Source organism: Equus caballus, chromosome 19 (assembly GCF_041296265.1).
Source record: "Equus caballus isolate H_3958 breed thoroughbred chromosome 19, TB-T2T, whole genome shotgun sequence".
NCBI classification, from domain to species: Eukaryota; Metazoa; Chordata; class Mammalia; order Perissodactyla; family Equidae; genus Equus; species Equus caballus.
Window position 1 is genome coordinate 38,194,549 of NC_091702.1, and position 16,598 is coordinate 38,211,146.

Genomic DNA, 16,598 nt, shown 5'->3' on the forward strand with positions numbered 1-16,598 from the left:
AAGGTGAAAACTGGTGAATTGAAAGGAGGAAAAGAAATCTAACATTTTTTGCATTTTACTAGTACAATACATTGTGCTAGGTCCTTTATATTTTATCATATGTAATACTCATTGCAATCCTTCAAGGTAGATAACATTCTTTTACAGATTAGGAAACAGAGGCTCAGAGAGGCAAATAATAATAGTTAACATTTATTGAGCATAGGAATTCTTCCACATGCTTAATTAATTTACTTAATTGTCTCAACATGAAGTAGACTCTCTTGTTTTCTCCATTTTATAGTTAAGAAAACCAAAATATAGAGTCATTCGTCCAAGGTTGCAGAGCTAGGAGCCAAGAGTCAACCCTCTGCAATCTTTATCAAGAGCCCATCCTTATAGATTATTTTATATAATTTACTCAAAAAGATCCAGCTGATAATGGGAGAATCTGGGATTTCAGGCCAGTTCTTTGTGCTTCCAAAGCCTGTACTCTCAAGAAGTGACACAGAGAGGGTGGTCCAGTCTTTACTTTCAGACCTTGGGGCACTTTGAAGGGCAGAACAATCTTTGAATACAAATTGAGTTGTAGGCTGGACTGTGGGACAGAAGGAAACCTGTGGATAGAAGGCCCTGGGATATCTGGGGGGCTCAGAAAAACTGAGATTGGAAGGAACAGAAAATCAACAATTTCTGTTCCAGAATTGCAGGGCTGATGGGGCACAACTGAATTCTCCTCCTCTACCTGTCTTCTCTTCTTCTTTCCTCCTCTCTTCTGCATGGGAGTGTTTTCTTCATTCAGGGCCCGGAATTCACAGTTCTCCAATTCAACAAGCCTGTGAGTTAAACTCCTGTGCAGTAAATGTTTGTTGAATAAGCCAAGTTTTGTAACTAGCCTAGAAAGCAAACCATGGTTTGTAAGTGATTTACTGAATTTCAAATAGCCAGCTTATAAAAGAACTTCTGGAACACAACAAGTGCATAAATTTGAGGTTGCCTCTTTATTTAAATAGGGACTTCCAAATATATAGCAGTGAAAACACAGGTAAGTGAGATCTCTGTTGTTGTTTTTACTGTTATTATTAGGTTTATTGAGAGATCTGAGGTTTAAAATATGGCAAACCATCCTAACTTTCGTAATACTGGGTTATTTCTCTTCTTCATTGTTATAATTGGGTATTTGAATTTTTTTTTCCCCAGAGATACTTAGAAAAAACAAAGGCAGTTTTCTCCTTCTTACTGAGAACCAGAGGAACCACTTTATTGGGTGTTTCAGATATTACATTTATAGCAACTGCTGAAATGCTCTCAACTGCTGTTTAGAAGAATGGATATCATTCTGGATATCAATTTGCGAAAAGCTGGTTGTCCTTGTACTCAGTGTGATCATTAAAATTGGTATATTACCTCCACCTCTAATTTTAAGTGTGAAATTAATCAGAACTAGTCAGATATTGTTTATAAATCTCTTTCAGAAAATAGGAAAATCTTTGCTTTCCTGACAAAGTGCCAGGAAAGCACCTTTCTGGAAAAGCACCAGACTTGGCCTTCTTGTTGGTGTAGCACATATTGTTGAGAAGTTAGTCCAAGGTCTGTGTAATAGACTTTATTTTTAAAGTGTTTGTTTCAATTTGATCTGACAACTTAGTTTGGTTGGTTCTTTATCTCTTTCCTTTCCCTACGGTCCTTATATAGTGATCTTTAACCTTGGTATTAAGGGGATGTATATCATATTTTGTTTCTAAACTATACACATTTAATTCCATATATGCGTATATACATACAGCATTTTACGTATAGTTTCAGGGCTTCTGAGAGCCAAAGAGTCCTCCTTTACACTGAAATCCAGCTTAAATATGAAGGCTTGAGGCTGAATTAGGGTGAATGAATCACTCACTGTGTATTTTGATAGCACTTAATTTACATCTCATCTTTGTTCTGTAATGATGCATTTTTCTCCTCTCTAGTTGGTAGTGACCTCTCTCTTTTTCTTTTCCTTGAATACCAAGCACACAGCACAAAACTGAGCCAATATACTTTGTATTTAGGAACTGATTAAATAATTGAGTGAATTAGACTAGATTGGAAAATTCCATGAGAATAAAGGCCATTTCTGTTTTTACTGGCTACTGTATGTTCTGCTCCTAACACAGAGCCTGACTCTTGGGAGGGATTTTGTAAATATCTGTTATGTAAAGATTGAATGACTTAGTTCTGTTCATTGGAAGTGACTGATGTATAGACTTGTGTACAGAGACTTTGTGAACAAGTGTGATGTATTTTATACCAACTTAATGTTGGATGCAGTTTGTCAATAGATACTCCTAACTGTTCCAACCTTATATCTCAGCTAAACTCTTTGTATCCTCACTTCCACTGACCCACCCATGCTACAACACACCCATCTCATGTCTTGTCTTCCATTTACTCATCTTCTTATTATCGTTTGAGTACTACGTGAGCTTTCAACTCCATGTCTTGTGTCTTTGCTTCTCTCATGTATCATGCGACATAAATGTATGGAGCATTTACCATGTGCCAAGTGTTGGGCATGTTGCTGGCCATGTGGGTATAGGATTCCTCCACCCCCACTTGCCCCAACAGGAGTAAATCTCCTACAGCAAGAGATAAACATGAAGACAGATCATTATAATAAAGTTAGTTAAGTACTAACGGGAAGGGCAAAATGATATAAGAGAGCAAGGGAGTTGTTCACACTTTTTCCTGTGCTTGGAGTGTCCCTCTCCATGTTTCCCCTCCTCCTGAACAGCTGTTAAGATTCTACTTATCTTTTCAGATCCAGCCCAGGTCTTCCTCCTGCATGAGGTTTTTCCAAATTTTTTCTCTTTGATCTTCTTCCCTCACTCCCTCACGCCAACATGCCTTTCGTAGTATTTGTTGCAATTCTCCACGAGACTGTGCATACCTACTGGTTAGGAACTGTGTCTTTTCCATTTTTGTGCCCTCACACAGTTCTTTAAAAGTTGTAGTCTTGTTGAATGGAAATGTTTGTCGTTACTTAGTCATGACATCCACCACCCACACCACACACAGCACTACCGTGATTTATTTCCTTTAAAAGTCATTTTTCTGTGCTGTTCCTTACCTATACCTATACGGTGCAGTGCGGTAGGTTGCCATGGCTACCATCGTGCTGTTGAAAAGTTGTTCTCCTGTTTAACTTCTCTCTTTTGAATTCGGAATGAGGAACTGATGGGTCAACTAAATGGATGACTTGTCTTCTAGTCAGACAAGTGGTTGCTTCATAGTGGAGTATTTCTTGTATTTGGAAACATGGTTTTGTTTTATTCTTTGGGTATCTAGATCTTTGCTCATCTTTTTTTCTAGATTCCATATAAATGATTTTGAAATCATCATAAAATTTGCAGGATTTATTTTCAGGAACAGTTTATTATGTTTAAAAATATCCTGTGTGTCTCAGGTGCATGCGCCTAAGGTCTAGAGATGCATCTGCTTCTAAGAAATAGAGAGAGCTCATCACACACTACAGGCCAAAGTTAATTGGTATTTATAGTTCAACAATGCCCTGACGCTACCTGCACTCCATACAGGCACACTAGAATGTAAAATAGTTCCTTCATTTCCTTTTCTAACAGGCTCTAGGTCTAATAGCTTTGAATTGGCTCTTTACTTTTTATTTCTTTTGATTAAAACTACTTAATTTACAGAGCTGGCCCAATAGCATAGTGCTTAGGTTCACCTGCTTTGGTGGCCCAGGGTTCACAGGTTGGGATCCCTGGCACAGACCTACACACCACTCCTGGGGACACACTGTGGAGGCATCCCACGTACAAAATAAAGGAAGATCAGCACAGATGTAGCTCAGAGCCCATCTTCCATCTTCCTCACCAAAAAGCAAAAGAAAACAAAACGAAAACCTACTTAATTTAACAATTTAGAATGGTCAGCTTTTTCAGAAAAGATTTGACTCCAAACTTTTCCATTGCTTTTTATGTAATATACCTTAATTTGAAGTTTTTTTCTAGAGAAAGCAGCTCTCCCTGGCCTACATTTTTATTCTGCGCTATGGAAAGAAGAGAAAAATCCCAAGAAAAAGCAATCAAACCACTGACACACAAGCTCAATTAATAGCCTTAAGCATATTCAACCCAAATTTTAAGTTCATCCTTATGGGTTTGGAATAAGATGAAAAGAAATGGGGAGCTAGCAAGAAGTCAACGTGCACCTGTTTTGTACCATTTTCCTTGCTATTTAGATGTGTCTGATGTCATTTCTCTGTTAATTACCAGTCCATGAAGTCAGACTCTTTGTTTTATTCAGTAGTATATTCAAAGAACCTTAAACAGTACCTGGCACATGGTTTATTGGTTAATCCCGAAAGGTGAATGAATGAATGAGCGAATGAATGAAAAGACTTTGAGTCAGAAACATTTCTTTATGTTTGTAGCCACATACCGTAAAGCCTAAAACAATGTGTTTTAAATTGTTTTTACATAAATGATACTTGGTGAGTCAAAACCAAATTTCCTTTCAACACATTCTTAAGTGCTGTTGACAAGTTCAGTACGAACAGCTAACTTATCCTGAAAAGTATTCTTTTCCAATTTACCACTAATTGCAGGAATCACCTTCATATAAATGATAGAGCCACATCACACTATGAGCACAGTGGCTGGCCCCAGACATAGCCTGTGGGCAGGACCACAGTATAGGGTGGGGAGACAGTGTCAGGTGGGATTAAAAGCAAGGACCTCAAAACAGGTAGATCTAGGTTCAAATTCCCGCTCTGACGCTGCCTGGTGCTATGACATTGGCAATTATCCTTTCTAAGCCTTCATATTCTCATGAATAAAATGGTCATGAGAGCATTCCAGACTCTCTAATCTTGGAATAAGGAATGGATGAAATAATGGAGAACACGTAAGTACATGTGTCAGTATAATTTTTCTAGCCTCAACTGACTGCTGAGAAGAGATGTTCATTTTTGTTAAAGAAGCTGGAGAAGGGCCTTTATTCAGCTGTCTGGGAAACTGAGATTAGCTCTGCTCTGTGTTCTCTAGAATATCTCTTTATCTGTCTGTCTCATTTCTTTCCACCTGTAACACTAGAGCATATTTAGTCTGATCTGTCTACTTCACAGGGATTTAAGAACAGCTAAGCTAACAAATGAGAGAAGAAAATAGCTTTGAACTGTTTAAATGAAAGAAGCCACAAAAATCAAATAGAGTTCTATAGATAGTCTAAACTAATTTAAACCAAATCTGACATAAATTCTTTGTAAGAGTGCAGGCCTTTGTGGCCTTATACTTTGTGATAACCTAAGGCTACTGAAATCTTTTGCTAATGTGACAAGTGTCTGGAAACACTGCTTATCAAACCAGGATAAATTGCATTCAGGAAATAACTTAACTGCACATATATCAGCTTACTCTTGCTGATCATCTCCATGAATCAAAAGTTTAGTGCTGTTCTAAAAGACGTATTTCCTGTGACAAAGAATTACAAAATATGCCACTTAGTGTAATTGTCATATTTCAAAACACATGCTCCAGGAATTGAAGTAAGAAAACCTTAAGTATACAAGAATTAAGGTTAAGTATGTGAATACAGGAAATAGCAAGTACAAACCAGTAATAGACTTCCAGAGTTTTAAAGGTCTAAAGGACCTTAGAGATAACCTAATCTTTTTTGTCACAGATGAATTAGTGATTTTTAGAAGAAAAACAAACACAGTTTTTCTAAAAATAAATGTTCAACATATATTTTTGTCGCAGATGATTGTACCAAGTTTTGCTCTAAAAGAAAAAATAAAACAGTATAGACAATTAGTGGGGCTGAGAGATCCAAAGTAGGATTCTAGTTATGTTGAATGAGATATTTCAATCTCAAAATTTTAAAAATCAGCAAAGTTATATAAAAATATGAGTTGGAGCAGAAATAAACTCTTGACTCTTGGTAAGACTCATAAAATATCTCTTACTTTTAGATTCTGGAGTCTGTCATGTTCAGTTGTAACAAATGGCATAATAGAAGGAAAATACAAAGAAGTCTGGAAATGATTGATATAGTGATTCAACAGAGTGATCAAGAATGTCACACTCAGACATCTAAATTGGGACCTAGTTTGTCAAACAGAGTGACTGGGTTCCTGCAATAATAAAATCGGTGAAGAAATGTAGAAAAATGAAAAAGAATTGTTTAAGTAACAGAGCATGCAGTTGTTTAAGTTGCCTTAGATGTTTTTTAAAACTTTAACTTTCCTTCACTATTAACACGGAATTCCCAGAATTTGAATACTGGATCCTGAGACAGGAAGCTTATGCTTTTGAATTCATATCTCCATTCAAAATTTTTATTTTCTTTTGCAGAAAATATAACGAAACTTATTGCATTCATTCTTTTGCAGAAACATACTCGACCAAAACTGTTTTGTAAAAGACACAGCCAGCATAGATATTTGTGTGTTCTGTGCAAAATTAGATGTGTATATATGTTTGTATATTTTCTATGCATGTATCTAAATAGTAAATGCATTTTCTTCTACTTCTTCTAGGGTTGTCGTAAAATAGAGGACTTTCATAATGTGGTACCTGAAGGCATGAATTTGAGTTTTCTCATAGCCTTGGTTTCAAATAATGGAGATTATACATGTGTTGTCACATATCCAGAAAATGGGCGTACCTTCCATCTCAGCCGGACTCTGACTGTAAAGGTGGTAGGTAAGCAGGATTTGTATTAACTGCGCACAACAAAAATCTTGTTTAGTCTCTTAATAGTTTATTACAAGCAAGTGTGTAAACTGTCTAAAGAAAAGAGGCGTATCTTTTTTGGTTCACTGCACTGTCCCAGAGCCTTCAGCAATTCCCTGTACATAGTAGGCATTCAGTAACTATTGGTCTACTGAAGGAATATGTGAATGAATGAAGTAAAGGCAATTTGGGCAGTAAAAAGAGTGCCAGACAGATCTGTCTTCGAATTATAGCACTGCCATTTATTAGCAATAGGGCTTTGATCAATGTCTCAGTCTGCTTTTCTGTACTCTGGGACTAAGAATACCGAACATTCAGGCTAGCTGAGAATATTAGAAACAGTGTGCGTACTATGCTAATGCAGTTCCAGGCAAGCAGTAGAGATTCGATGAATCGTAGTTAATATTATTGTCGAAAAAGTATTTTACTTGAATTAAACAAACTGTGTTTCTATATGGGAACTTTTGTAGCTAGTGTTAAAGCTATTTGCTGGCAGTGTTCAACTGTTGCTTTGCAGCGAGAGGAAAGAGAGTGAGAAACTAGGGAAGTGGAGTGAACCATGACTAGGCAGAGTCAAGAAACTCCCAGCAAACCCAGAAATCAAGAGAACCAGTTCAGTAGAGGTGGACTTAGAGGAGAGCCCTAAATACTGCTGTGCCCACTGTATTCAAAGTGAGGGCATATCAGAGTGAGACTTTCTCATACCCTGTATTTTAATAGATGGAAACATTGAGGCCCAATGACAGGAAGTAACCTGATTAGAGACACTCCACGAGTAAGTAGGAGAAGTGATTCTAAATCCAAGGTTTCAGACTCTTTGTTCAAGGCTTTTTCTACTAGTCTGACACCAGATTCAGCATAAATTTTTTAAAGGCTTTAATATAGTGCAAAAACAATTCAAATCAAACATTTCTATAATCACTTTTCCTCTCTGCTTACTTTCTGAATAGTGCTGGACTGGAGACTAATTCAGAAGAAAAATCAAATTAAATTTAGAACCTAGCATGAGTGGACTTTAAAAGTCAAATGAATAACCTTATATTCATCTTGGCAGTTGTTTCTAATAGATATATTTAAATGTATCCATTTTGGGGAAGTGAAGAACAGGCATGCTTGGTCACCCTGATTTATGATATAGAAGTTGACAAACACAGATATGGGAAGATGGATGTTTCTTATCCAACTTTCAAGCAACATAAGTTTTATTTTTTAAAACTGAAGTATTGAGTACTTATTATATACCAGTAGTGGATGCTTTAATATGCATTAATTAATTTAATCCTTACAATGAACCTATGAGATGAGTTTAATTATCCTCGTTTTAGAGTTGAAGAAAATTAGCTTTTCAAAGATTTAGTGAAAAAACGGGGTCATATGGTTAGTATATGGCCAAGTAAGTATTAGAACACCCTGGTCATTAAATATTTGAAGCTTCTGCTCTTAAACACTGCACTATAAAGCCCCTCCAGGATATTTTTATTTTAATTTAGGAATACAGGATTTTATAAAGAGCAGTAATCCTGTGAATGAACATTCAACTGATACCCAGACATCAGGTAGACGTACATGCTGGCCTCACAATTGTGATTTTGAATTTTCCATTTACTTATTTATTCACTTATTACCTACTTATTTAACCATATCCCCTGCTAGACACTGTGGGTATGTTGAGGAGAAATATGTAGAAAAGAAACAATTGAGTAAAACATGAGAGCAATTAATTGTGTAGTATGAGAAGTGTATCTCACATAAGCTTTGGAAAGCAAAACCACTGGTTAAATATTCTATCCTGAAATATGGAGGATACTCAATATGTTATGTTTGTTTCTTTGCTTGTTTTAAATGACTGAAGTGTTGTAATTGACTATATATATTGGACAATAGGCCCTCTCAAGAAGAATTGACAAACTATGCCAGGAAATTGGGCAAGGCTTCACAGAAGAGCCGATTTTTGAAATGGGTTATGAGGGATGAAGACTACGTGATTTAACATCATCTCTCTTTGTTCCTTCCTCTCTCTCACAGGTTCTCCAAAAGATGCTCTGCCCCCCCAGATCCATTCACCCAATGATCTTGTGGACTACGAGAAAGAACCGGGTAATTATAGTTGTGCCTCTGAATTGCAGTTAAATTCTCTTAATTACAAGGAGTAAAATGTCACATAGGTTAACTCAAGAGAATAGACACATGAACGAAACTGAAATGTTGTCAGAAACCAAGGCAACTCTGGGGACTAGCTAATTCATCGATTTCATGGGCAGCTCAGGGATCCTCTACTTCTCTCTTGGCAGCTGCTCTCTTCTTCCTCTGGGAGCAGTTTTCTTCTCCTGATTGGGGATTTCCATTTGATGCAAACTTTAGCTTGCACAGAGCTTTGGTTTACCAAAGCTGCAACGAGCACAAGGCATCCTTTCAGCTTCTGTTCCACTACAAAGGGGAGGGGATGGAGCTTGGAGTCAGTACTGTGAATATAATAGGCAACAACTGGTGGAATAGTGGACCCTGATTCAGAACACTGTTGAGTGTTTGCTGTGGACATCTGAGTCTCCTTTTAGTTTTCGTAATTTTTCACTTTAGACAAACATCATTGGTAACTGACCAAATAAGGCATAATTGGTTATTCTTCTGATTCAAAGCCTTCCACAGTTAAGTTGAAAACCATAGAAAATGTTAACATTTTCTATATATTATATCTTTTACAATAACTTCACTGCAAACCCAATGAGAGTATAAAAGAACATTTGTTTAAAATGTACTAAATATAATAGAGGCCATGATCAACATAGGCGGAGAAAAATACCCGATAAAAAAAAATATATATATATTAATATAATGTTTCAGGGGCCAGTCCCATAGCTGAGTGGTTAAGTTTGTGTGCTCTGCTTTGGCGGCCTGGGGTTCTCTGGTTCCAATCCTGGGAACAGACCTACACACTGCTTATCAGGCTACGCTGTGGCAGCATCCCACATAGAAGAGTTAGAATGACTCATAGCTAGGATATGCAGCTATGTGCTGGGGCTCTGGGGAGAAAAAACAAAAAAGAGGAAGATTGGCAACAGATGTTAGCTCAGGGCCAATCCTCCTTACCAAAAAAAAAAAAAAAAGCAGCTTTCAAATAGTGATCTGCCTTGTAGAAAACCAGAGAACACAGTAAGGTGTCTGGCAACTCCAAATGGACCAAATATTTTAGAATTAGCAGTGGCTTTATACAGTAATATGAACATTCTTCCTACTATCACGGTGCACCCTTATTAATCACCTAAATATGTTTTATCTACCTATCAGATCACGGTTACAAAAACATTCCTGAATCCATGTTCACCTTGTCTTCCTACATATTGATAGAGAAAACTGGAAGGGAAAGACCTCAGAACCAGGCATTGGAAGAGAAGTTAGAGTATAACCACTCAATGACACAAACTTGAGTTCACATTAGGAGGAGAATAAAATTTATCATGTAATCCCGGACACTTTTGGAGAGTAAGATCAGTCAATATTAATGACTAACTAAGAAAGCAGACGTAAAACAGAACCGTCCTGGGCAAACTGGAATGGAAGGTCAGTCTAGGTCAAATCCTAGTCTGCCACTTGTGAACAATTCGATCCAGGAATGGCATTTAATATCTTTAGACTTCAGTTTTTGCATCTGTAAAACATGAATTTAAAAAATACCTCGTGCTATTTTCTTAAAATTAAATAAGACCATTAATAAGCATAAATATTTAGTACAGTGAATTATATAGTGAGTATGCTGCGGCTGTTATTATTATTATTGTTACCATTGTCAACCTGGAGATGCCCCCCTAACCTCATGTTCCATCTCAGGATAACATAGAATTTTCTGTTTGTAAATTGTTTTTAAATTTATTGAATGCACCCTAATAGCTTGAGCATTTCAAGACACAGCCAGCCTGGCTAGTCCTCTCAGTGATGGCATTGCCCCATTTCCTTGGGCCAAGGACTAAAGAGCTGGAGAACGCTTCCTTGGTTATCTTTTCTTCATGAAAGAAATAACAGAGAAGAGCAATCCATGGAGGTTTGGGATTAAAAAGAATATTGTTGGAGCCTTTTTTTTTTTTTTTTTAATTTTTTAAATGTTTTCCAGGGAAGATTAGCCCTGAGCTGACATCTGCGGCCAATCCTTCTCTTTTTGCTGAGGAAGACTGGCCCTGAGCTCACATCTGCAGCCACCTTCCTCTACTTTATGTGTGAGATGCCTGCCACAACATGGCTTGATAAGCTGTGTGTAGGTCTGTGCCCAGGATCCTAACCGGCCTGGGCCGCGGAAGTGGAGTGCACGAACCAGGCAGGCCCCGTGTTGGAGCCTTTTTGAACAAGTATTTTCATTTTAGAACATACGTTGATTGTATCAAAAGATGGTTGTTCTAGTGTACAAAGTTTCTGCCTTTCTTTTCTTGGTTTTGTTTGTTTGGGAATGAAGTATGGTACATTGCCTTACAGAAGCCCACTTGAAAATTAGTCAGAAGTAGGGTTTTAGGTGCATGTAATTTTTATAGCTTCTAATTAGTCACAGAGTAGAACCTATATAGCCATGTGAAAGTTACAAACTGATGGGTTAATTTGTTTTTTTTTAGGAGAGGAGCTACTCATCCCTTGTAAAGTCTTTTTTACTTTCCTGAAGGACTCTCGCAATGAGATTTGGTGGACCATTGATGGAAAAAAGCCAGATGACACCACTCTGGACGTAACTGTTAATGAAAGGTATCCTTGGCGCAGGCAGGGGGGTGACTAACCTTTGTCCCTCAATCTAATGCCCTCTGGTGTATACTAATCAATGAAAATTAAAATTCTCATTTTTGCCTATCGTTAACAAAAGTCAGCAAGATTTTCAAGTCTTTAGTGGCTGCATTCCAAAGCAGGATTACTGGACTTGCAACCTGAGGCCCAGATGCCATCTGCTGATCACACATTTATGATACCCACTTAAAAGTAGATGGAATGCATATCTTGCATGAATGAAAAGGCTACAATATAGGATTGTGGGTAGATGAAAGCCTGTCAGTGTGGCCCTGTTCTTCTCGTTCTCAAGTTTGGAGTTCAGGCGAATGTATTCGTGCTTCAGATAACTGTTAGTTTCTTGTCTTACACTAGGCATGTGTTTCCTATCTTCTTCCTCCTGTTCTTTAATTCACACAGTATGTATGTCACATTTATCGTTGATGGGTATTTTTTTAATATTGATCAAATGCATTTATGTTCTTTAAATTTTATTTTAAAAGTGCATGGGGTAGTGATATAGCTCACTCTTAAAATAACAACCTGGGTCATTTTATTTTTAAACAAACATGAGTTTCTTTTGAAGGGGATTGGTTGGTAAGGAGGAAAATATGGATCTTTGAAGACAAAAGGTTCCGCTATAAATAAAGCATACCACTGCAAGAGAACAATTGGTTCTCTGCAGCAATTAATAGAAATAAGCAGCTGACCACCTACATGACAAAGTAATTCCAGGACCTTAAGCCTTATCAGGATGTGCATATAGATCTTAGGCTATCTGAACTTCTAGAATTTAAAGGATATTTCTTTCCTAATAGTAAACTCGGACTTTTTGCAGAAGTTATAAAATGTCCACCTTGCATCCAGTACTATGCAAGGTACTTAGTCCCAAACTAGGTAGATTTTACAGGAGGAGCAATGATAGAGCAGAAATTTCAATATAATGTGATGAATGCAATGACTGGGAAGTATTGGATGTTATGGGATGTTTTATTTGGGGATTCCAGGCAGTTTTAGAGGGTTAGGTGATGTTTCTCAGATGGTACAGCACCTAAATAAAGATTTGAAGGATGAGAAGAAATTAACTAAAGAAATGGAAACACTATTCCTGGTAGAAGGAGCATCATATGCAAAAGCCTGGAGGTTAGAGATGCAGAGCATATTCAGAGGTACAGAAGCAGCTTCCTAAAATTGGAGCAGTTTTGGCAGAAGTAAATTGATGAAAATTGATAAATTGTGGCTGGAGGCACAGAGGAAGAATTATTGATCATTTCAGTAATTCTGAACAATGTGCTTCCTAGCCTCATAATGATAATGAATGAATACTAATGAAAGTCATGCTGTTGCTCCTTGCTGCTATTGAAACATGTAATGTTCATAGCTGAGCCGTGCAGTTAAGCTTAGGCTAAACCCTTGGCAGCCCTTAACCAAGTTCTGGAGACTAACCATAAGCCTTATCAGAAGGAGAATCTGGGTGGCGGTCAGCTGTAGGAGAGATATTTTTTTTCCCTTTTGAGCAAAGTAGTTCAAAGGGATTTTTAAATCTTGATCTTGTACCCAAAGCACTTGAGCTCTGCCTTCCTGAGATTTGGATATATTTATTTTTACAAAGTTCACTTGCTCTGAGAAGTTTCTTCTTTTTATATATTAGTATTTAACTGTGAGTTTTCAGTATTTTGATCAAAATATTCTATGTATGTTCAAAAGCCAAGCTTTGGGAATTCCTGAAGTGCATCAACTATTATTGTGGGATAATAGTAATAGCCTGTATGAGTATTTATTAAGCATTGTTCTAGTACTTACACATTAACATACTCAATCCTCAGAATTCTTGAGAAAGTTAATACGTGTAATGCACCATGTAGGCATTGCTACTTTCCTCTTTTTCAAAGGAAGAACTCAAGATGTGGAAAGATTGTTACCCTGCCCCAAGTATATAGTCAGTAAGTGGTAAAGCTTGGACCAACACCCAAATGGTTCTGGCCTCAAAAGCTTCCTGCCTCAGAAGTATGAGGGAAGGAGATATTTTGCCTTGAAGAGAGATCTATAGTATGATATGCCAATGCTGAGATTTGATCTAGGTTTTGGGACTGTGTGTAATATAGATGATAAAGAATAGTGTTGGATCTGGAAGCTATTCTCCTTTTGTAACTGTTGGATCACAGGCAGCTCAGCATATTGAATTCAGTCTACTCTCCCCTAGGGGCTCTGTAGTTGTCTACTTGTCTGATTCACACACAGCACATGGCCCTTCAGTCTCACTAATGCTTTGATTTTCTTTCCCCTGTTTCTAGTGTAAGTCAGACTCTAACAGAAGATGAATGGAGAACTCAGATTTTGAGCATCAAGAAAGTTACTGCTGAGGATCTCAAGCGCAACTATGTCTGTCATGCTAGAAATGCCAAAGGGGAGGTTGACAAACCAGCCAAGGTGAAACAGAAAGGTAATGGATGCATTCAGCGGATGAATCCGTGAACTCCAAATGTAACATTGTGGTGAATAAAGAAAAAAAGAAGTTGAGAAGGAAAGCGCTCCAGCTCCTAGTACATCTGACGTATAGTAGTGAATCAAAATTGAATGAAAACTCTTGAGAGAAAGTTCCTATGTATGTAAAGATACTCAAAATATTGTTTCTAATAGTTTTAGTAACTTAGTGCCCAAATGTGACTAAAAAATTCATATTATTGTGATAATGAGGCATAGTCATAAAAAATAAAGAAAATATTCAAAACTGCTAAAGATATAATAAAACTGGTAGAATCACATATTGTTGGTGAATTGTAAAGACCCTTTTAGAAATCACTGATGGCAGAGTTCAAGAGTCATAAAAATGATCATACCATATGACTTAGTACTTTGGGAATTTTTCCTGACCAGCAGAAAGAGATTTATGTACCCATCGATATTTTTAGAAGCATTTTCTATAATAATGAAGCATAAATAGCAGCCATGTAATTGTATGCAAGTAAAGTATGCTATATTCTCAAAAATATAATTTTAAAACAATCTTTTTAAACACTATGTATTAATATTCAAGCAAGTTTATATAATATACCACTAGCCACAGTTGCTTAAATAAAAATTATTTAAACTATGACTTAAAATGATGTAAAAATAATTTCTATCTTGACATTACTATATTTTTCTATAACAAATAAAAATTATAAAGCTTTATTGTGTGAGCTGTTGCTCCTGAAACAGACTGTGTCTAAAATTCTCTTTGAGTCTCTCACATAACGCAGAACCGCAGACAATTAATCCCTTCAAGAATGTTTTTCAGTGATCTGGAGAAAGATAATGATGATTTATCACACATTCAGTCAAGTTGTTCAGAATCATCCTGGATTCTAGTTCAGATATAGCCTGTAATATTTATATCAAAAGTAAAAAAAAAGTTAATTTATAAATGTTACAGTTTACAATGGGTTTAAACCTTTTTTAAAGCTGATGAAAGGCTTCACCTTAACATTTCATTACAATTTAGAAAGAGCAAAGGCCCGAAGTGTATATGCCTCTTAAGAAGTCTCAGTGGATTGGTTCTGGATAGTTCATTGCTTTTGCACCTTGGAAGCCAGTGTAAAGAGAGAAGGCTGAACTACATAATATAAAGGGGTGTTTCCCAAAGTTAGTTCCTAAGAACACTGCTAAGACTCTATCGTATTGCAATTCGTTATTTGTACTCTAGACTCAGATAGCCTGTATTGGAATTCTGGTTTCTGTGCATCCTGACTCTCTGACCTTAGAAAAAAGTCACTTAACTTCTCTGAGCTTCAATTTCTTTATACTTAAAGTAGGCAAAATAATTACACTACCTCTTAAATTCCTTTTAAAGTACACAGCAGAGTTATTGGCATATATGCACGTATATTAAATGATCGACAAGCGTTAGCTCCTCTTACAATTATTTCCACGAGATTTTCATAGGTGTTATTTGACAAAAGCTTTTATAATCAAGTAAGTATCGTCAAAGTCTAGGTTAAACAAAACCAATCAAGTCACTTTAATTCAGGGCCCCTTAGAGTCTCTACTAGATTAACGTTGTGTGTGAATATCTGCAGGGGGCTGGAATATAGCAGGAAGGATTTTTTCAAACATATTTGACTCCAGATTCTTTAAGTATGGAAGATTTTGTGGGACTCATCTTCTGAGGCATGTGTTTTGGGAAATAGCTATGGAGGATGACAGGAGTTAGTAACTTATTGTCAGATGGAGAGAATCAAAACAATTAATTAAAATAATGTTTAATCTAGGAGTGATGCGCAAATCTGTCCCCCAGACCTACTTGAGTAACTCCCTTCACAGAAGTCTTGCTCTGAGTGGTTTAGTATGAACGTCATCAGGAAGGTGAAGTGGAAAGTACATCCACTAGACCAGATGATCTGTGCTAGAAGGTGACCTATAATCCAGTCGGGTCTGTGTACATCCAATGGTATCAGAGATGTTGTGGGTTTGTCTACTTTTATTCTGGGCCAGCTAATTCTGAAACTCAGAGGTGATGTCTGTGTCCACATCCATATGTTTTATGTGTGAGTCCTTCTCCGAATTCATGGGCAGAGCATTCTGTGTACTTCATCAAAAAGATGACAGGAAGGGGCTAGGGCCTAGAATGAGAGGAGTTCAGCAAGCTGGGTCTTACTCGGGACAATAGTATTCAAGGAGAGGCAGCTAATGTAAAGGGATTAAACATGCATTGTTTCCTGGTAGGAGAGTGGTAGGGACTAAGGCAAGTTGTGTATTGAACTGTTTGAGAACCTGCCAAACCTATTTCCAAACAGATTATACTGTTTTACACTTTCACTAGCAATGTGTATAATTCCAGGCACTCTACTTCCTCATCAACTTTTGGAGCTGTCAAACTTAAATTTTAGCCATGCTAGTAGATGGGTCCTGGTATCATACTGTGTTTTTAGTTTGCATTTCTCATGTATTAATGATGTTGAGCACTTTTTCATGGATTTATTGACCATTAATTAATAGTTGTTTTTGTGAAGCGTCCATTAAAATCTTTGGCCCATTTTGTTATTGGGTTGCTTGTTAATGAGTTGTAGGAGATACATATGTGTATATGTATAATCACCTTTGTCAGATATATGACTTGTAAATATTTTCACCTCGTTTGTGAATTCCTTTTCTTTTGATGAGCAGAATTTT

General features: G+C 37.0%; 1 protein-coding gene across 9 annotated transcripts in view; it reads left to right on the plus strand.

The window, feature by feature from the left end:
• IL1RAP (interleukin 1 receptor accessory protein) overlaps positions 1–16,598 on the plus strand; it is a 131,189-nt gene that overhangs the window by 86,444 nt on the left and 28,147 nt on the right. For all 9 annotated transcript variants that reach the window (XR_011428791.1, XR_011428790.1, XM_014732811.3 and 6 more), the window contains exons 5-8: positions 6,515–6,680; positions 8,736–8,807; positions 11,306–11,432; positions 13,742–13,890. Coding sequence is in view for 7 of the 9 variants with exons in the window: in XM_014732811.3 (XP_014588297.1) it covers positions 6,515–6,680; positions 8,736–8,807; positions 11,306–11,432; positions 13,742–13,890 (514 nt within the window). In the remaining 2 variants the exon portion in view is untranslated. The remainder of the gene's footprint in view (positions 1–6,514; positions 6,681–8,735; positions 8,808–11,305; positions 11,433–13,741; positions 13,891–16,598) is intronic.